Source organism: Mandrillus leucophaeus, unplaced genomic scaffold (assembly GCF_000951045.1).
Source record: "Mandrillus leucophaeus isolate KB7577 unplaced genomic scaffold, Mleu.le_1.0 Scaffold691, whole genome shotgun sequence".
NCBI lineage: Eukaryota > Metazoa > Chordata > Mammalia > Primates > Cercopithecidae > Mandrillus > Mandrillus leucophaeus.
In genome coordinates this window covers 587576-603573 of record NW_012107486.1, presented here as the reverse complement: position 1 = coordinate 603573, position 15998 = coordinate 587576, and the positions used below count along the sequence as shown (strand labels likewise).

At 35.4% G+C, this 15998-nt stretch overlaps 1 protein-coding gene across 2 annotated transcripts in view; it reads right to left on the bottom strand.

Moving 5' to 3' along the window:
• XPR1 (xenotropic and polytropic retrovirus receptor 1) overlaps nt 1-15998 on the bottom strand; it is a 261486-nt gene that overhangs the window by 60048 nt on the left and 185440 nt on the right. For both annotated transcript variants that reach the window (XM_012002625.1, XM_012002626.1), the window contains exons 6-7: nt 15875-15958; nt 11996-12077 (exon numbers count right to left, since the gene is read on the bottom strand). In XM_012002625.1, coding sequence (XP_011858015.1) covers nt 11996-12077; nt 15875-15958 — 166 coding nt within the window. The remainder of the gene's footprint in view (nt 1-11995; nt 12078-15874; nt 15959-15998) is intronic.

Here is a 15998-nt window from a genome sequence, read left to right as displayed (position 1 = left end):
GCAGTGGTGTGATCTTGGCTCACTGCAACCTCCGCCTCCCGCATTCAAATGATTCTCCTGCCTCAGCCTCCCGAGTGGCTGGAATTACAGGTGCATGACACCACACCCAGCTAATTTTTTGTATTTTTAGTAGAGATGGGGTTTCATCATGTTGGCCAGGGTGGTCTTGAACTCCTGACCTCAGGTGATCGGCCCTCTTCGGCCTCCCAAAGTGCTGGGATTACAGGTGTGAGCCACCGTGCCCGGCCTGTATACTAATTTATATACTTAATTAAATAACCATTTATTGCTTATCTTTGCATTCTCTGCAGTATATAGAAGATTTAATAATTTTAAAATAACAGGGTAGAGAAAGTCTTTGCTTTGGAATCAAGTACTACAGACCAGATTTCAAATCCTAGCTATGCCAAATTATTTATTTTTTTAAGTCTCTGTTTCTTTGTTGATCAATGGGCATAATATCTATTCTCATAACTTTATTAAGAAGATTAAATGTGAACAACATATATCAAAGGCCTAGAATAATGTTTGGCGCTCATTATGAGTATTCAGTATATATTAGTTTCTTTTTCCTTTTACTTGAGGAAACTTTATTCCTTCATTTGACAAGTATTGATTAGGTGCCTATTATACCCGACACCATTCTAAGAGGTAGCGATTCAGTGATGAACAACAGACAAAATACATATCTTCAGGAAATTTCTCTTCTGCATAAAGTCAGATAAGGGATTTGAAGGAAAAATAGAGTAAGGAGATAAATAATGATGTTAGGTGTTATTTTAGGTAGGGCTGGTCAGGGAAGACTCTCAGGAGATGACATTTAAGGAGATGACCTTAAGGAAATACAGAACAAAGCATTGGAATGTTTGGGGGAAGATGGCTCCGTGTAGAGAAGGAAAGTACAAAGGGCCTTAAGACAGATTGCTCTAGGAAGAAAGTCAGGTTGCTATGATTGGAATAAACAAAGGTATAGTAGTAAAGAATTGGCCAGCGGCAGATCAGACAGAGCTCTGCAGTACTTTGTCAAGACTTAAGCTTTTACTCTTATGTACAAGCCTGTAGAAGGTTTTGTATATACATAGCATGACCTCATGAATTATTTTAAAGGGCTACTCTAGCTGTTATGTGAACAGACTACAAGGGAACAAGTACAAAGGCAAGATTAGTTAGGAACTTATAAATGGAAAACGATATATAGTTTTACATCCTGAATCCTAAGCAAAGACCACAGATACATTACAACAGTCAGGAAACAAAAATAACACAAATCCCAAAGAATCCACAATAAAACTACTAGAGTTAGTAAATTCATCACAGTTGTAGATCAACACACAAAATTCAGTTGTGTTCACATACATCAGCAATGAGCAATCTGAAAATGAAATCAAGAAAATAATTCTGGCCGGGTGCGGTGACTCAAGCCTGTAATCCCAGCACTTTGGGAGGCTGAGACGGGTGGATCACGAGGTCAGGAGATCGAGACCATCCTGGTGAACACGGTGAAACCCTGTCTCTGCTAAAAAAAAATACAAAAAACTAGCCGGGCGAGCTGGCAGGCGCCTGTAGTCCCAGCTACTCAGGAGGCTGAGGTAGTAGAATGGCGTAAACCCAGGAGGCGGAGCTTGCAGTGAGCTGAGATCCAGCCACTGCACTTCAGCCTGGGCGACACAGTGAGACTCCATCTTAAAAAAAAAAAAAAAAAAAAATAATAATAATAATTCTAACTACAATAGCAACTACAACAACATTCAAAAGAACAAAACATCTAGAAATAACTAACCAAGTAAGTGAAAGACTTGTGTACTACAAACTCAAAACATTGCTTTTGAGTTTATAGAAAAGAATTAAAGAAATTAAAGTAGAAAAGAATCCTGTGTTCATGGAAAGATTTAATATTGTTAAGATGGCAATACTACCCAAAGCAATCTACAGATTTAATGCAATCCCTACCAAAATTCCAATGGCTTTTTTTTCAGAACTGGAAAAGTCAATCCTTAAATTCATATGGAATTCCAAGAGGTCCCAAATAGCCAAAACAATAACGAAAAAAGAACAAAGTTAGGGACTCATACTTTGTGGTTTTAAAACTTAATACAAAGCTATAGTAATCAAAACATTGTGGCACTGGTATGAAAACAGACATATAGATGAATGGAATAGCACTGAGAATCCAGGGATAAACCTATACATCAATGGCTGATTGATTTTTAACATGAGTGCCAACATCATTCAGTGGAAAAGAATATTCTTTTCAACAACAGTCCTGGGACAACTGGATATGCAAAAAAATGAAGTTGGTCCCTTGTCTCACGTTATATACAAAAATCAATTCAAAACTCATCGATGACTTCAATATAGGAATTTAAACCATAAAATTCTGAAGAAAACATAAGGATAAATCTTCATGACCTTGAATTTAGCCATGGATTCTTAGGTATCACAACAAAAGTACACACAACAAAAGGAAAAATAGATAAATGAGACTTCATCAAAAATTAAAACATCAGTAGACATTATCAAGAAAGTAAAAAAAAAAAAAAAAGAAATATTTGCAAATCATTTATCTAAAAAAGGTCTAGTATCTAGAATACATGAAGAACTCTTATAACTTAACAATGAAAAGATGAACAACTCAATTAAAATAGGGCAAAGGACTTGGATAGACATTTGTCCAAAAGTATATATAAATGGCCAATGAGCACATGAAAAGATGCTTAATACGATTAGTCATTAGAGAAATGCAAATTAGAACCACAACGAGATACCACTTCATACTCATTTGGATGGATATAATGAAGAAAATAAAAAAACAGAAAACAAGTGTTGGAAAGGATGTGCAGAAAACAGAATCCTCATAAACTGCTAGTAGGAATGGAAAATGGTAAAGACTCTGTGAAAAACAGTTTGGTGGCGACTCAGAAAATTAAACAGGTACTAAACAAATCCATGTTTATGCATGTTCCTAACAGTACCATTCACAACAGCCAAAAGATAGAAATAACCCAAATGTCCATCAATGAATGAATGGATAAACAAATTGTGATACATACAAAAAATGGAATATTACTCAGCCAAAAAAAGAATGAAGTACTGATACATACTACAGCATGGATGAACCTTGAAAACATTATGCCAAGTAAAAGAAGCCAAACACAAAATACCACATATTGTATGACGCCATTTATCGACATACCCAGAATAGGAACATTCATAGAGACAGAAGGCAGATTAGTGGTTGCCAGCAGCTGAGGACAGGGAATGGCGAGTGAGGTTTCCTTTTGGGCTGATGAAAATGTCTGGGAACTAGATAGATGTGGTTGTACAACACTGTGAATGTACTTGAATGCCACTGAATTGTTAACTTTAAAATGGTTAATTTTATGTTATGTGAACTTCACCTCAAAAAAAAATAGAAAAGGAAAAAAGTAATAAATACATCTTACGGTGTCATTACTAATTCCTATGTTAGGCGCATATATATATGTAATTTTTTTTTTTTTTTTTTTTTGTTGGGACAGAGTCTTGCACTGTCGCCCAGGCTGGAGTACAATGGCACGATCTTGACTCACTGCACCCTCGGCCTCCTGGGTTCGAGTGATTCTCCTGCCTCAGCTTCCCAAGTACCTGGTATTACAGGCACACACCACCACACCCAAGGAACTGTTTTGTATTTTTAGTAGAGACAGGGTTTTGCCATGTTGCCTAGGCTGGTCTCCAACTCCTGAGCTCAGGTAATCCACCCGCCTCGGCCTCCCAAAGTGCTAGGATTACAGGCGTGAGCCACCGCGCCTGGTCTAGGTATATATTTTGTACCGTTTTAGTAGTGGTGATGATAGATTTGCTCTAATATATCAAAATCTTCTAATTCTGTCTAGGTAATATCTGTGGCCATACACAAAAGAAAGCGAAATAGCCTGGTTAGGGTTCAAATATTCACGACCTTAGCAAAAGTAGTATTCTGTTCTACATAGGAAAAAAATTGCCATGAACAGAAAATGTAATCCATATTTATAAAAATCTAAACACATGTTTGTTCTACTTGACAACATAGGAACTAGAAAAATCTCTAAGGCTTTCAGCAAATATGATCTGAATAAAATATCCTTGAACTCCACAATTTGTTAGAAAAGCCAGTAAAAACCAAAACAGCAGCAACAACAACAAAAACCTCAAGGACCTTTGTAAAACAGTAATGCTAAAGATATATTCTTCTGAATGCAAATACTATATTTAAGCTAATGAACTCATTTACTTTCAAAATGATTCAAAAAACAGGGACCAGGCCTGGTGGCTCCTGTAATCCCAGTGTTTTGGGAGGCCAAAGTGGGAGGATCACAAAGAGTTCAAGACCAGCCTAGGCAATATAGTGAGACCCTGTCTCTACAAAAAAGTTAAAAAATTAGCCAGGTATGGTGCTACTGCATGCTTTTATTCCTAGCTACTCAGGAGTCTAAGGCAGGAGGATCGCCTGAGCCCAGGAGGTCTAGTCTAGGCTCCACTGAGCTAGGATGGGGCCGCTGCACTTCAGCCTGGGCAATAGAGAGAGACCCTGTCTCTGAAGGAGAAAGTTTCAAAAAGCAAAAAGCAATTTTAACTGTTAATATTCATCAAAGATCCAAAACTTTCAATTGCAAATAAATCTAAAACCTAAGGGCATATATAAGCAATACAACGAAACCTCTTTCATTTGGCATGATCTCCCTGAAGTAAGCTTTTGTAAATTTACTGGGGATTAAACCATAATAACTCTTGCTAGACAAGATCATCATAAAAAATTCCAGGGAATCAAAAAACAAATTAGTGTCATTTCTTTTTAAGAATAAGTATACCATCTCTCTGATCTGTGAGTCCCAAGAATAAAAGATATATAAGGTCCCATCACAAACTCCCCATGGCTTCATGAATTTTTAACTTAAAAATCAGCTAACATTCCTCAAGCATTTATTTTGGGGTAAGCAATGCGCTCAATGTTTTTCAGGCAAAATTTCATTAGTTCTCACTGCAACACTATATATTGGCTTTCCTCAGCAGATACATGAAGAAACTAAGGCTTACTCAAAATAGGTTCCTTGCCCAGGATCACAAGGATTTAATAACCCTACAATCTGGCACCAAAGCCTGCACACTTAACAATGGCGCTAGGTTGTGTACATAAGCCAAAATGTACCTGTTTAAAAAAAAAAATCAAACAGAAATTTGTTCTAAAACTTACAAAATTACAGTCCTCTCTGTATTAAGTTGCCAAATCACTTTTCTTTAAAGGAACATTAAAAACATTTTAACAAGTAATATATGTGTATAGGAAAATAACCTCAAATATTATAAAGATTATGAGAAGCCTCGTCTCACTCCAGATCTTCTGAAGAAAAACATGTTAACAATTTGTCTATTATCTTTCAAGAACTTCTTGATGCACAGAGAAACACATACTATTTTTTAAAAAACAAATCACCAATTACAACTGGGAGCATGCTATATATGCTATTCCATACCTTTTTTTTTTTTTTCACTTATATCCTGGAGTGGAGATTTTCCAGTATCAGTGCACAAAGATCTCACTCATTTTCTAATGTAAACTTTTTGAATCTAAGTGTTACATACATATAGAAAAATGGATAAATCCTAAGTATACAGCATGATGAAGAATGAAGTGTATCAGCACCCAGAACACAGCATATTACAAGCATCCTAGAAGCTCCTGCTCATATTCTTTCTAATTGCTATCCATTCCCCAAGGGTAAACTCCTGATTCTTGCCTGTTTTTTGAACTCTATGTAAATGGAATAATGTAATATGTACTCTTTGTGTCTGGCTTGTTTTGTTCAACATTTGTTACAGCCATCATGTTCTTGTATGTAGTTAGTTTGTTATTCTCATCACTTACAGTTATGTGAGCCTATTGCTCCTAGACTACAAACCTGTCCACCATGTTATTGTACTGAATACTGTAGGCAATTGTAACACAATGGTAGTTAGTTGTCTCTAAACATATCTAAACATAGAAAAGACACAGTAAAAATACAGTATAAAAGATTTAAAAAATGATACACCTGTATAGGGTACTTAGAATGAATGGAGCTATAGGACTGGAAGTTGCTCTGGGTGAGTCAGTGAGTGAGTGGCGAGTAAATGTGAAGACCTAGGACATTAATTTATACTACTGTGGACTTTATATACACTGCACACTTAGGCTACACTGAATTAAAAAAATTTTTTTTTCTTTCTTCAATAATAAATTAACCTTAGCTCACTGTAACTTTTTAACTTTATAAACTTAAAAAATTTTTAAGCCTTTTAACTTCTGTAATAATACCTAGCCTAAAACATGGACACACTGTATAACAAAACAGACATATTTTTTCTTTATATCCTTATTTATAAACTTTTTCCTACTTTTACATTTTTATTTTTACTTTTTAAACTTTGTTAAAAACTAAGGCATTAACACACATATTAGCCTAGGCCTACACAGGATCAGAATCACCAATATCACTGTCTTCCAACTCCACATTTTGTCCCACTGGAAGGTCTTCAGGGGCAATAACACACAGGGAGCTGTCATCTCCTATTCTACTAATGCCTTTTTCTGGAACACCTCCTGAAGGACCTGCCTGAGGCTGTTTTACAGTTAACTCTTTTATGAATAAGTAGGAGGAGTTCACTCTAAAATAATAAAAAGTATAGTATAGTATATACATAAATCGGTAATATTTATTATGATCAAGTATTATGCATATTAATTTTAAGTGCTAAACTTTTATGTGGCTGGCAGTGCAATAGGTTTGTTTACACCAACATCGCCACAAGCATGTGAGTAATGTGTTATGCTATGACGGCTATGATTCCTACTCCATTATGCAATAGGAATTTTTCAGCTCCATTATAATCTTATGGGACTACCTTCATATCTGCAGTCTGCTGCTGACCAAGACATTGTTACATCGTGCATGACTGGATACTATTACAAACAATATTACTTAAGTGTTCTCATACATGTCTTTTGGTGGACATATGTAAGCATTTCTATTAGAACTGGGTCATAGGTTAGTACAGGGGTTTCCAATCTCCAGGCCATGGACCAATACTGGTCTGTGCTCTGTCAGGAACCAGGCCACACAGCAGGAGGTGAGCGGCTGGTGAGAGCTTTACCGCCTGAGCTCCGCCTCCTGTTAGATAATGGGCATTAGATTCCCATAGGAGCACGAACCCTATTGTCAGCTGCACATGGGAGGGATCTCTACTAATGATTGATGATCAGAGGTGGAAGGGTTTCATCTTGAAACCATTCCCCCTGCTACCCGCCGGCCCAGTGAAAAAATTGTCTTCCACAAAACCGATTCCTGTTGCCAAAAACTTCTCCAAAGTGCTGTGTCCATTTTCACTCCCACCACTACCTCGTTCATTTCATTATCTCCATGGTATTCCACCGTATAGAGGTAATATAATTTAAAGAGCTATCAATTTATGAATATTTGAGTGGTTTCTAGGATTTTTCTACTATAAACAAAACGGCAATGACTATCCTCCTGGCATACATGTCTTTGCAACCATGTACAAGTATGTTTGTAGGATAAATTTCTAGAAACAAAACTGCTTAATCAATGTAATTAGGCTTAAAATTTTTACACACACTGCCAAATTATCCTCCAAAGAGATAGCAACAATGAGTACTCTTACCACTAGTGTACCAGTGCCTATTTCACACCTTATACTCACTGTAAATGATCAAACCACTAAGTGAAATATGGTATACTGTTATTGTACCAAATTAAGTTATATATGTTAGTAGGAACTTGCAAAAGAAACAAGTTTGAAAAAAAATCTAAATAGTCAACTTTTCATCTTCATGAAATTAAAATCTGAAATATGTGATTTTCAGAGAAATTATTAAACACTAGGTCACATCCCCCTGAAAAACCACAGCAATTATGCACATTTTTTTTTAATGTGAGTGTTTGAAAAAAAGAATCGTGCTTGTACATGCATACTACAACTGTGTTTCTCTTTGACTCTCAACACTGTTATCTCTCAAGCACCCACTGGGAGATAAAAAAGGATAGACAGCTGGCTTTAACTATATTTACCCTCCCCGCTATGACACGCACAAAGATCAAACAAAGAAAGGTTCTGAGGTGAGACAACATAATGCATAACACTAAATGCATACACCGCACACATAAAAAACAAATCAGAATGTCTTATAAAAACATAGTCTGTACATACTAAAGAAAAAAACCTCAAATTGTAAAACTTTCAATTAATTCACATAAAAAGAATGGAAAAATTTATTTTTTTCTTATGTCTTTTTTTAATGATAATACCACCATGCTCATCTTGAAAATTAAACAAAAAAAAAAATTCCACCTACAAATGACTAAGGCATTTTCTACAGAAAGAACATTCCCCACCATCTATACCTTATATTGACATAGCACTTTGCAACTACAAACATGTTTTACTTACACTTCTTATCTGATCCCTATGAGCTGGCCTCAAGCTACATTTTCACCCTTCTCATCTAATATTCCCCACTCTGGCCCATTTATCACTTCTCTCCTTCATAACTCACTCCCTCATTCTACACTCCATCCCCACCCCAGGCCAACTAAATCTCTTTGCTCATCTTTCTCCTTCTCTTGAAATGGCTTTCATTCCACCATTGTCTAGCATAAACGTCATCTCTCCCATGAAGTCTTCCCTGATGCTCTCATTTAAAAGTAATCACTTGTCTCTTTGAACTGCTTAGAATATTTAACACCTCCTATCTTGCAGTATATTGCTTTAATATATGCCTTAATCTCCCCGGCATAATACATTTCATAAGGAAAGGGATTCTCTTACTTAAGACTTGTGGGCATCAAGCATAACCTTTAGACACATAAAATTTACTTGTTGAATGAATGAATGAACTCTAAAGAACCCTGCAAATTTAAGGTGTTAAACTCATTTAACAGATGAGGGAACTGTTTCAGGGAAGTTAAATGATGTCCTTAAAACCAAAACAACTAACAGTGGAGCTGAAACTGAAACCCAGGCAGACCTTTTGTTCCTTCCACTACAGCTAGCTTGGTAACAAAGATCTGAGTTTTTCAGTTGTATTATTTTCATGTATTCTACATAAGTAGACTGTATTCACTTAAGGAAATAGAACCAGATCAAAATATGATCATAAATTAGAGCAACACTACATCATAAACTCAGGGTTGACAATAACTATTAGAGTTGATTTTTAGTAACTGGTAGAAAGAACTCTAACAATACAAATGAAAGCACACTGTTAATAGGTAAAATTCATATGCTCTCTAAAAGCCATTACAATGTAGGTTATCATTTCTTAATATACAATTGATAGTCTTAAGCAGAATGTTTATGAGGAATAATTAGTTCAGTAAATTATCTCTTGAATATCTGCTATAAACCTGGACAATGTGTTGGGAACTTAAAATGCAACAATACATAGTCCCTGCAATCAAGAACAGTAAGTATGACAGTGACATAAAGCTTCCTTATTTGGGCATTATTATGATTACTAAAAGTCTGAAATGGAATATTATGGATATTCAAATAATAACATCTATTTCTAAATCATACAGGTTGATGCAAAAGTAATTGCAGTTTTTTCCATTAAAAGTAATGGCAACTTTTGCACCAACCTAATATTTCTTTGCAGACTTCACTGAACAAAATTTAGGCCTTTATTAATGATTCAGTTATTATGAGCTCAATTACATAGACCCTTAGGTATACCAAGGTTATCTGCCCTTAAAAGTCCTTGACTATAAGAAGGTTTAAGATTTATGTCTGTTTTTCTGCTGTTTGTGCATGTGTTTTCTGAATATCATTTAATTTCATCTTTCTCTTTCTCTTCCAGCCATTCAAACTTCCCCAATACTTTTTGAGCCCCTACTATGGTCTAAGCAGTGTTCTAGGTGCTAGAGATATAGGAGAGACAAAAAAGCCCAGGCATCAAGAAAATATATATTCCAGTGGGAAAACAGATCACAAGAAATATAAATATATAATGTCAGGTAAGTATATATACTCAGAAGAAAACTAACGTAGGCTAAAGGGACAGAATAGATTAGTTTAGGGTTGGGTGATCAGGGAACACCCTACTAATATAGCATTTGAATACAGACCTATATGAAGTGATGAAATAAGCTAGATAGACATCTTGGGGAAGAGCTCTTTAGGCAACTGCAAAGTCTCTTAGATTAGAATGAGCTTGATGCATCTAAGAAATACTAGCACAAGTGTGGTTGGAAATAAAAGTGAAGCTGAGTGTGGGGGAAGATGACAGAATATAATATCGGAAAGGCCCACAGAGGTGAGATCCTGTAGGTTCTTGTAGGCAATGGTAAGGAGTTCAAATTTTATTTTAAGAGTAGCCATGAATGAATTTTGAATAGGAGAGTGACATGATCTAACTTCCATTGGGGGAGGAGGGGAAAGACACTAGTGGCTATAAGGAGGCAAGAGTAGATGCAAGGAGACCCGAGTCCAGAAGGATGCTATATACTAAACAAGAAATGGCTGCTGGCCAGGCGCAGCAGATCATGCCTGTAACCCCAGCACTTTGGGAGGCTGAAGTGGGTGGATAACAAGGTCAGGAGTTCAAGACCAGTGGCCAACATAGTGAAACCCCGTCTCTACTAAAAATACAAAAAATTAGGCAGGTGTGGTGGTGTGTGCCTGTAAGCCTAGTTATTCAGGATGCTGAGGCAGAAGAATCACGTGAACCCAGGAGGCGGAGGTTACAGTGAGCCGAGATCGGACCATTGCATCCCAGCCCGGGCGACAGTGCGAGACTTCATGTCAAAAAAAAAAAAAAAAAAGAAATGGCTGCTTAGACAAGAGTGGCACTGGCCAAGGTGGTGAGAAGTAAACACATTTAGAACATATTTTGAAGACAGACCAACAAGATTTGCTGATGGACTAAAGATTAAATATGAAGGGAAAGAGAAACTAAAAGATTTTGGACTGGGAAATGGATGAAAGGTGATGCCAGACAGAAGAGCATATTTGGGGGTAAAAATCAAGGGATCTTTTGTCTGTGTAAGTTTGAGATATCTACTAGACAAATCCAACAAGCCAAGTAGACATCTTTCAGAAGAGAAAACATATATTTGGGAGGCATTAGCATATAGACAGTATTTATAGCCATAGGCTTGAATAAGATTGCCTAGATAGGAAACAAATATAGACAGAGGAGATTGAAGGATTCAGCCCAGCACTATACCCCAACATTTTGATGTCACAAAGAAAAGTATAGCTAGCAAAGGAGATTGGGAACAAACTGCCAGTAAAATTTAACAGGAAAACCAGCAGAGTATGGTTTCTCCAGAAAAAACAATCAAACAGAGTGTTTCAAGAAGTGGTGACTGATTATGTCAAATGCTACTGTGGGGTGTGTCAAATTCTTTGGGGAGATTTAGTAAGATTATGCTTCTTTGCTGTTATATCATTTCTTGATGTTGGGAGTGCAGCTGCTCCTAGGAATCCTTCCTACCTCTTTCTAATTGTTTTTACTTCTATAATAGGAAATTATACAACCAAGCTTCTTAACACTATAAGCAAAGTAATTTTAAATAGATTTTGAAAACGATGTGAGAGGGTCTCCAATAAGCAAAGTGAAAGAGCTTTGTGAATGACTTTGGTAACATTATTTATCCTCATCCATGATCAAGAGAGCCAAGGTTTTTGATAAACTCTAAAAAATTATATGGAAGTTATATACAGAAACTAGAAAATGATGAAGAAAAAGAGGTCATAAACAAGCAATGTTTTAGAGAATAACCATCCTCACATGGGGAAAAACTCCAACAAAACAAACAGCTAAAAAAACCCCACACATTTATAAGGACAAAAAACTTAGCCCTAATAGATTTATCTTTCAGTAGCTTTGGTAGTTGCATGCATAATTCCTTACAGAGGGGCAGAATATGACACAGGCATATTGGTAAGAATAAATTAATTCAAAATTTAAACTACTTACCGGCAAGCACAAGGGTAATATTCAGTACAATGAATATTCCACAAAATAGGCCAACTCTAAAAGTAGTCCATGCTGGTGCAGGCTGTGGACAGAAAAACAGCATTTTGAGTATAGGACAAAACACTGATTGTATTTACTAATATGCTGTAATAAAATAGTAGAGTGAGTCTCAACATTCTACTATGAAAATAATATTTTATGTTCTAAATTTTTATAAATCGGAACCAGAGAATCAACCTTCATCATACTATAATACTATTCAAGTTGCCAATTAATTGAGTTTTTTTTTAATAGAAATCTGTGTCATGAAATAAGCAAGATTACAATCTTAGGCTTAAATTATAGTATGTGGATTCTACATTCGAGGAATCAACCAACTGTGGATTGAAAATATTCAGGAACAAAAACCAGTAAAAAATAACAAAACAACAAGAAAAAGTAATACAAATAAAAACGTTGAGTATTAACAACTATTTACACAGCATTTACACTATATTAGGTCTTATAAGTAACCCAGAGATCATTTAAAGTATGTAAGAGGATGTGTACAGGTTATATGCAATACTATGCCATTTTATAACGGACTTGAGCATCCATGGATTTTGGTATCCATAGGATACCAAATAATAATAAAGCAAACCTATAACTATTATCCATATTTAGAAGCTGAACATTTCCATTAACTTTGAAGTCCCTATTCCTCCCTGATCCCAAAACCTTCCCTCCTCACCAGAGATAACCATTTCTATGTTTTCTTTAGCTTACCATATCTACAGGCATTCTTAAACACCCTAATTTTTTGAAACCAATTTTAAAATGTTTATTCAAAAACAACTGACATAAATAAATTGCACATACTTAAAGTATAGAATTTGTGTCTTTGCTCCCTGGATGCTTTTAAGATTCTTCTCTTTATTTACAAGCAGTTTGACAATAATATGCTTAGGATTTTTAAAAACTGCTTTACTGCCTAAATTGATATACAATAAACTGTATATATTTAAAATGTATGATTTGATAAGTTTTGATACTGTATAAACATCTACAAAACCATCAGCATAATCAAGACAAAGAACATATCCATGACTCCCAAGAATTTCCCATGTGCCTTTGTAATCCTTTCCTCCCAGCCTACCCTACCTCACTCTATCCACAAGCAACCACTGATCTGCTTTCTGTCACTATTTATTAGTTTGCATTTTTCCTGGAGTCTTAGGTTAATGATATCATACAGTAGGCACTTTTTTTTAATGCTTTCTTTCTCTACATATAATTAATCTGAGGTTTATCCACGTTGTTACATTTATCAATAGATTGTTGCTTTTTATTGCTGAGTAGTATTTCATTGTATGGACATACCACAAATTGTTTATCCATTCACCTACTGATAGACATTTAGGTTGTTTAGATGCTATGAACATTTGTGTTGAAGTCTTTATATGAACATATATTTGCATTTGTCTTGGGTAAATACCTAGGAGTGTAACAGTTAGATCATATGGTAGATGTACTTTTAAGAAACTTCCAAACTGTTTTCAAATGTGTTTATTCATTATACATTTTATATTCCACCACAGCGTATTAGAAAAGAGAGTTCCTACTCCTCCATCATTTAGTATGATTAGTCGTTTTTAGTCACCTAACAGAGAATGTATTATCTTACTGTGATTTTAACTGGTATTTCCATAATGCCTAATGATACTGAGCATTTCGTCACATGCTAATTTGCCACCTGTACATCTGTGAAGAACTGTTCAGGTCTTCTGCCCATTTTGATTGTTTTCCTTCTATTGAGTACTGGAGTTCTTTACATATTCTAAATATAAGTCCTTTAACAGATATGTTTTATAAATATTTTCTGCTAGTCTCTTGCTTTGCTTTTCATTCTCTTATGTGTCTTTTGGAGAGCATACGTTTTTAACTTTGATGAGGTGCTTTTGGTATCACTTCTAAGAAATCTTTGCATAACTCAACGTTATTAGGACTTTCTTCCATATTTTCTTCTAGAAATCTGCAGTTTTCAGTTTTCATTTAGATCTATGGTACATTTAGAACTTTATGGTGTGAAGAATGGATGAAAGTTCATTTTTTTTTTTTCGTATATGGAATTCAACTGTTTCAGTATCATTAGTTGAAAATGCTATCTTTCTCCACTAATCTGCTTTATATCTGTATCAAATATCTGTTGTCTGTAATATGCTACTCTATTTTTGGACACTCTATTCTGGTCCATTGATCTATTTGCCTACCATGACATTACTACCACACTCTCTTGATTACTGTAGCTTTAATAAGCTTTCATAAGATAATGTTAATCCTTCAATTTATGTTCCAAAGTTGCTTTGGCTATTCTAGGTTCTCTGCCTTTCCATATACTTTTTTTTTTTTTTGAGACAGAGTCTTGCTCTGTCACTCAGTGCAATCTCAGCTCACTGCAACCTCCACCTCCTGGGTTCAAGTGATTCTAGTACTTCAGTCTCTCAAGTAGCTGGGATTACAGGCATGTGCCACCAAACCCAGCTAATTTTTGTATTTTAGTCGAGATGGGGTTTCATCATGTTGGCCAGGCTAGTATTGAACTCCTGGCCTCAAGTGATCCACCTGCCTCAGCCTCCCAAAGTTCTGAGATTACAGGCATGAGCCATTGTGCCTGGCTTCCAAATAAAATTTTAAATCTGCTTACCAATTTTACAAAAAAAAAAAAGTCTTCTGAGATTTCTGAGCTGGACTGTATTATATCTATAGATCACCTGAGGAAGAAACCATGTGTCTTTAAAATACTGGGTTTGTGCAAGATACCCATGAACACAGGATCTCTCTCATTCAAGTCTTTAATTTTGCTCAGCAGTGTTTTGTTGTTTTCAATGTAAAGGCCTTACACATCTTTTGTCAGAATTATTACTAAGCATTGTATATTTTGATTATATTATAAATAACATTGCTTTAACATTTTTTGATTTCCATTCAAAAATGTTTCAAAACTTTTTTTATTGTTCTTGCAAGTATCTAGACAAATGATTTTACATATTGGTCTTATATTTGGTGACCTTGCTAAACTCATTTATTAGTTCTAGTAGCTGTTCTATAGATTCACTAGATTTTCTATATAGATCATCAAGTCGCTGGCAAAACCCCACTGGTTTTACTTCTTCCTTTCTACCCTGAATGACTTTCATTTCTTTTTCTTCCCTTACCATACTGGCTATAATCTCCAGCACGATGTTGAATACAGGTGTTAAAAGTGAATACCCTTTTTTGGGCCACGTCTTAGGGAAAAAGCATGCAGTGTTCATCATTGAGTATGATAATAACTGTAGAGGTTTTATTTTTTTTTAATAGATGCCTTTCATTAGGTTATGGAAGCTCTTTCTGTTATTGATTTCTATTCCACTGTTGCCTGAAAATATACTTTGTATGACTTAAATCCTTCTATATTTATTGAGACTTCTTTTATGACACAGAAGACATCACTTAATAAATGCTTTCTTTTTTTATAACTACTGTGTAGATATCATTTAATAAATGCTCTTCTGGAGTAACTGCTGCATTTTGGATGAAGCTATATAGCAATCTAGCACATCTGAACCCATCAGATCATTTTTTTTAAGTCACATCTTAATCATTTGATGATACCAACAAGTTAACATGTCAGTAAGAATAAACAAGAGAAAAGTACAGTATGAGAAGAGAAAGGTGGAAGACATTATAATTCAGAATGAAGTAAAATATAGCATATAATATTTTAAAAACTAAAATAAGAAAAGTAGCAACTACTTATAAACTTTGGCTGAAAATTTTTTTAAGGTAATGGGGCCAGCTAAATATCATGTTGATTATTAATAGGTGAAACCAAACGAACTGCTGGAACCAAATGCTAACCTGAGCAGCTCCCAAAGGGGGCACACGTAAACGCTTCATAGCCTTTTGTCTGTCACCATCTTCAAGTTCATTGGTCACTACAGCCTAGAAAGACAAAGTATTACATTTTGGTTACGTTATACTA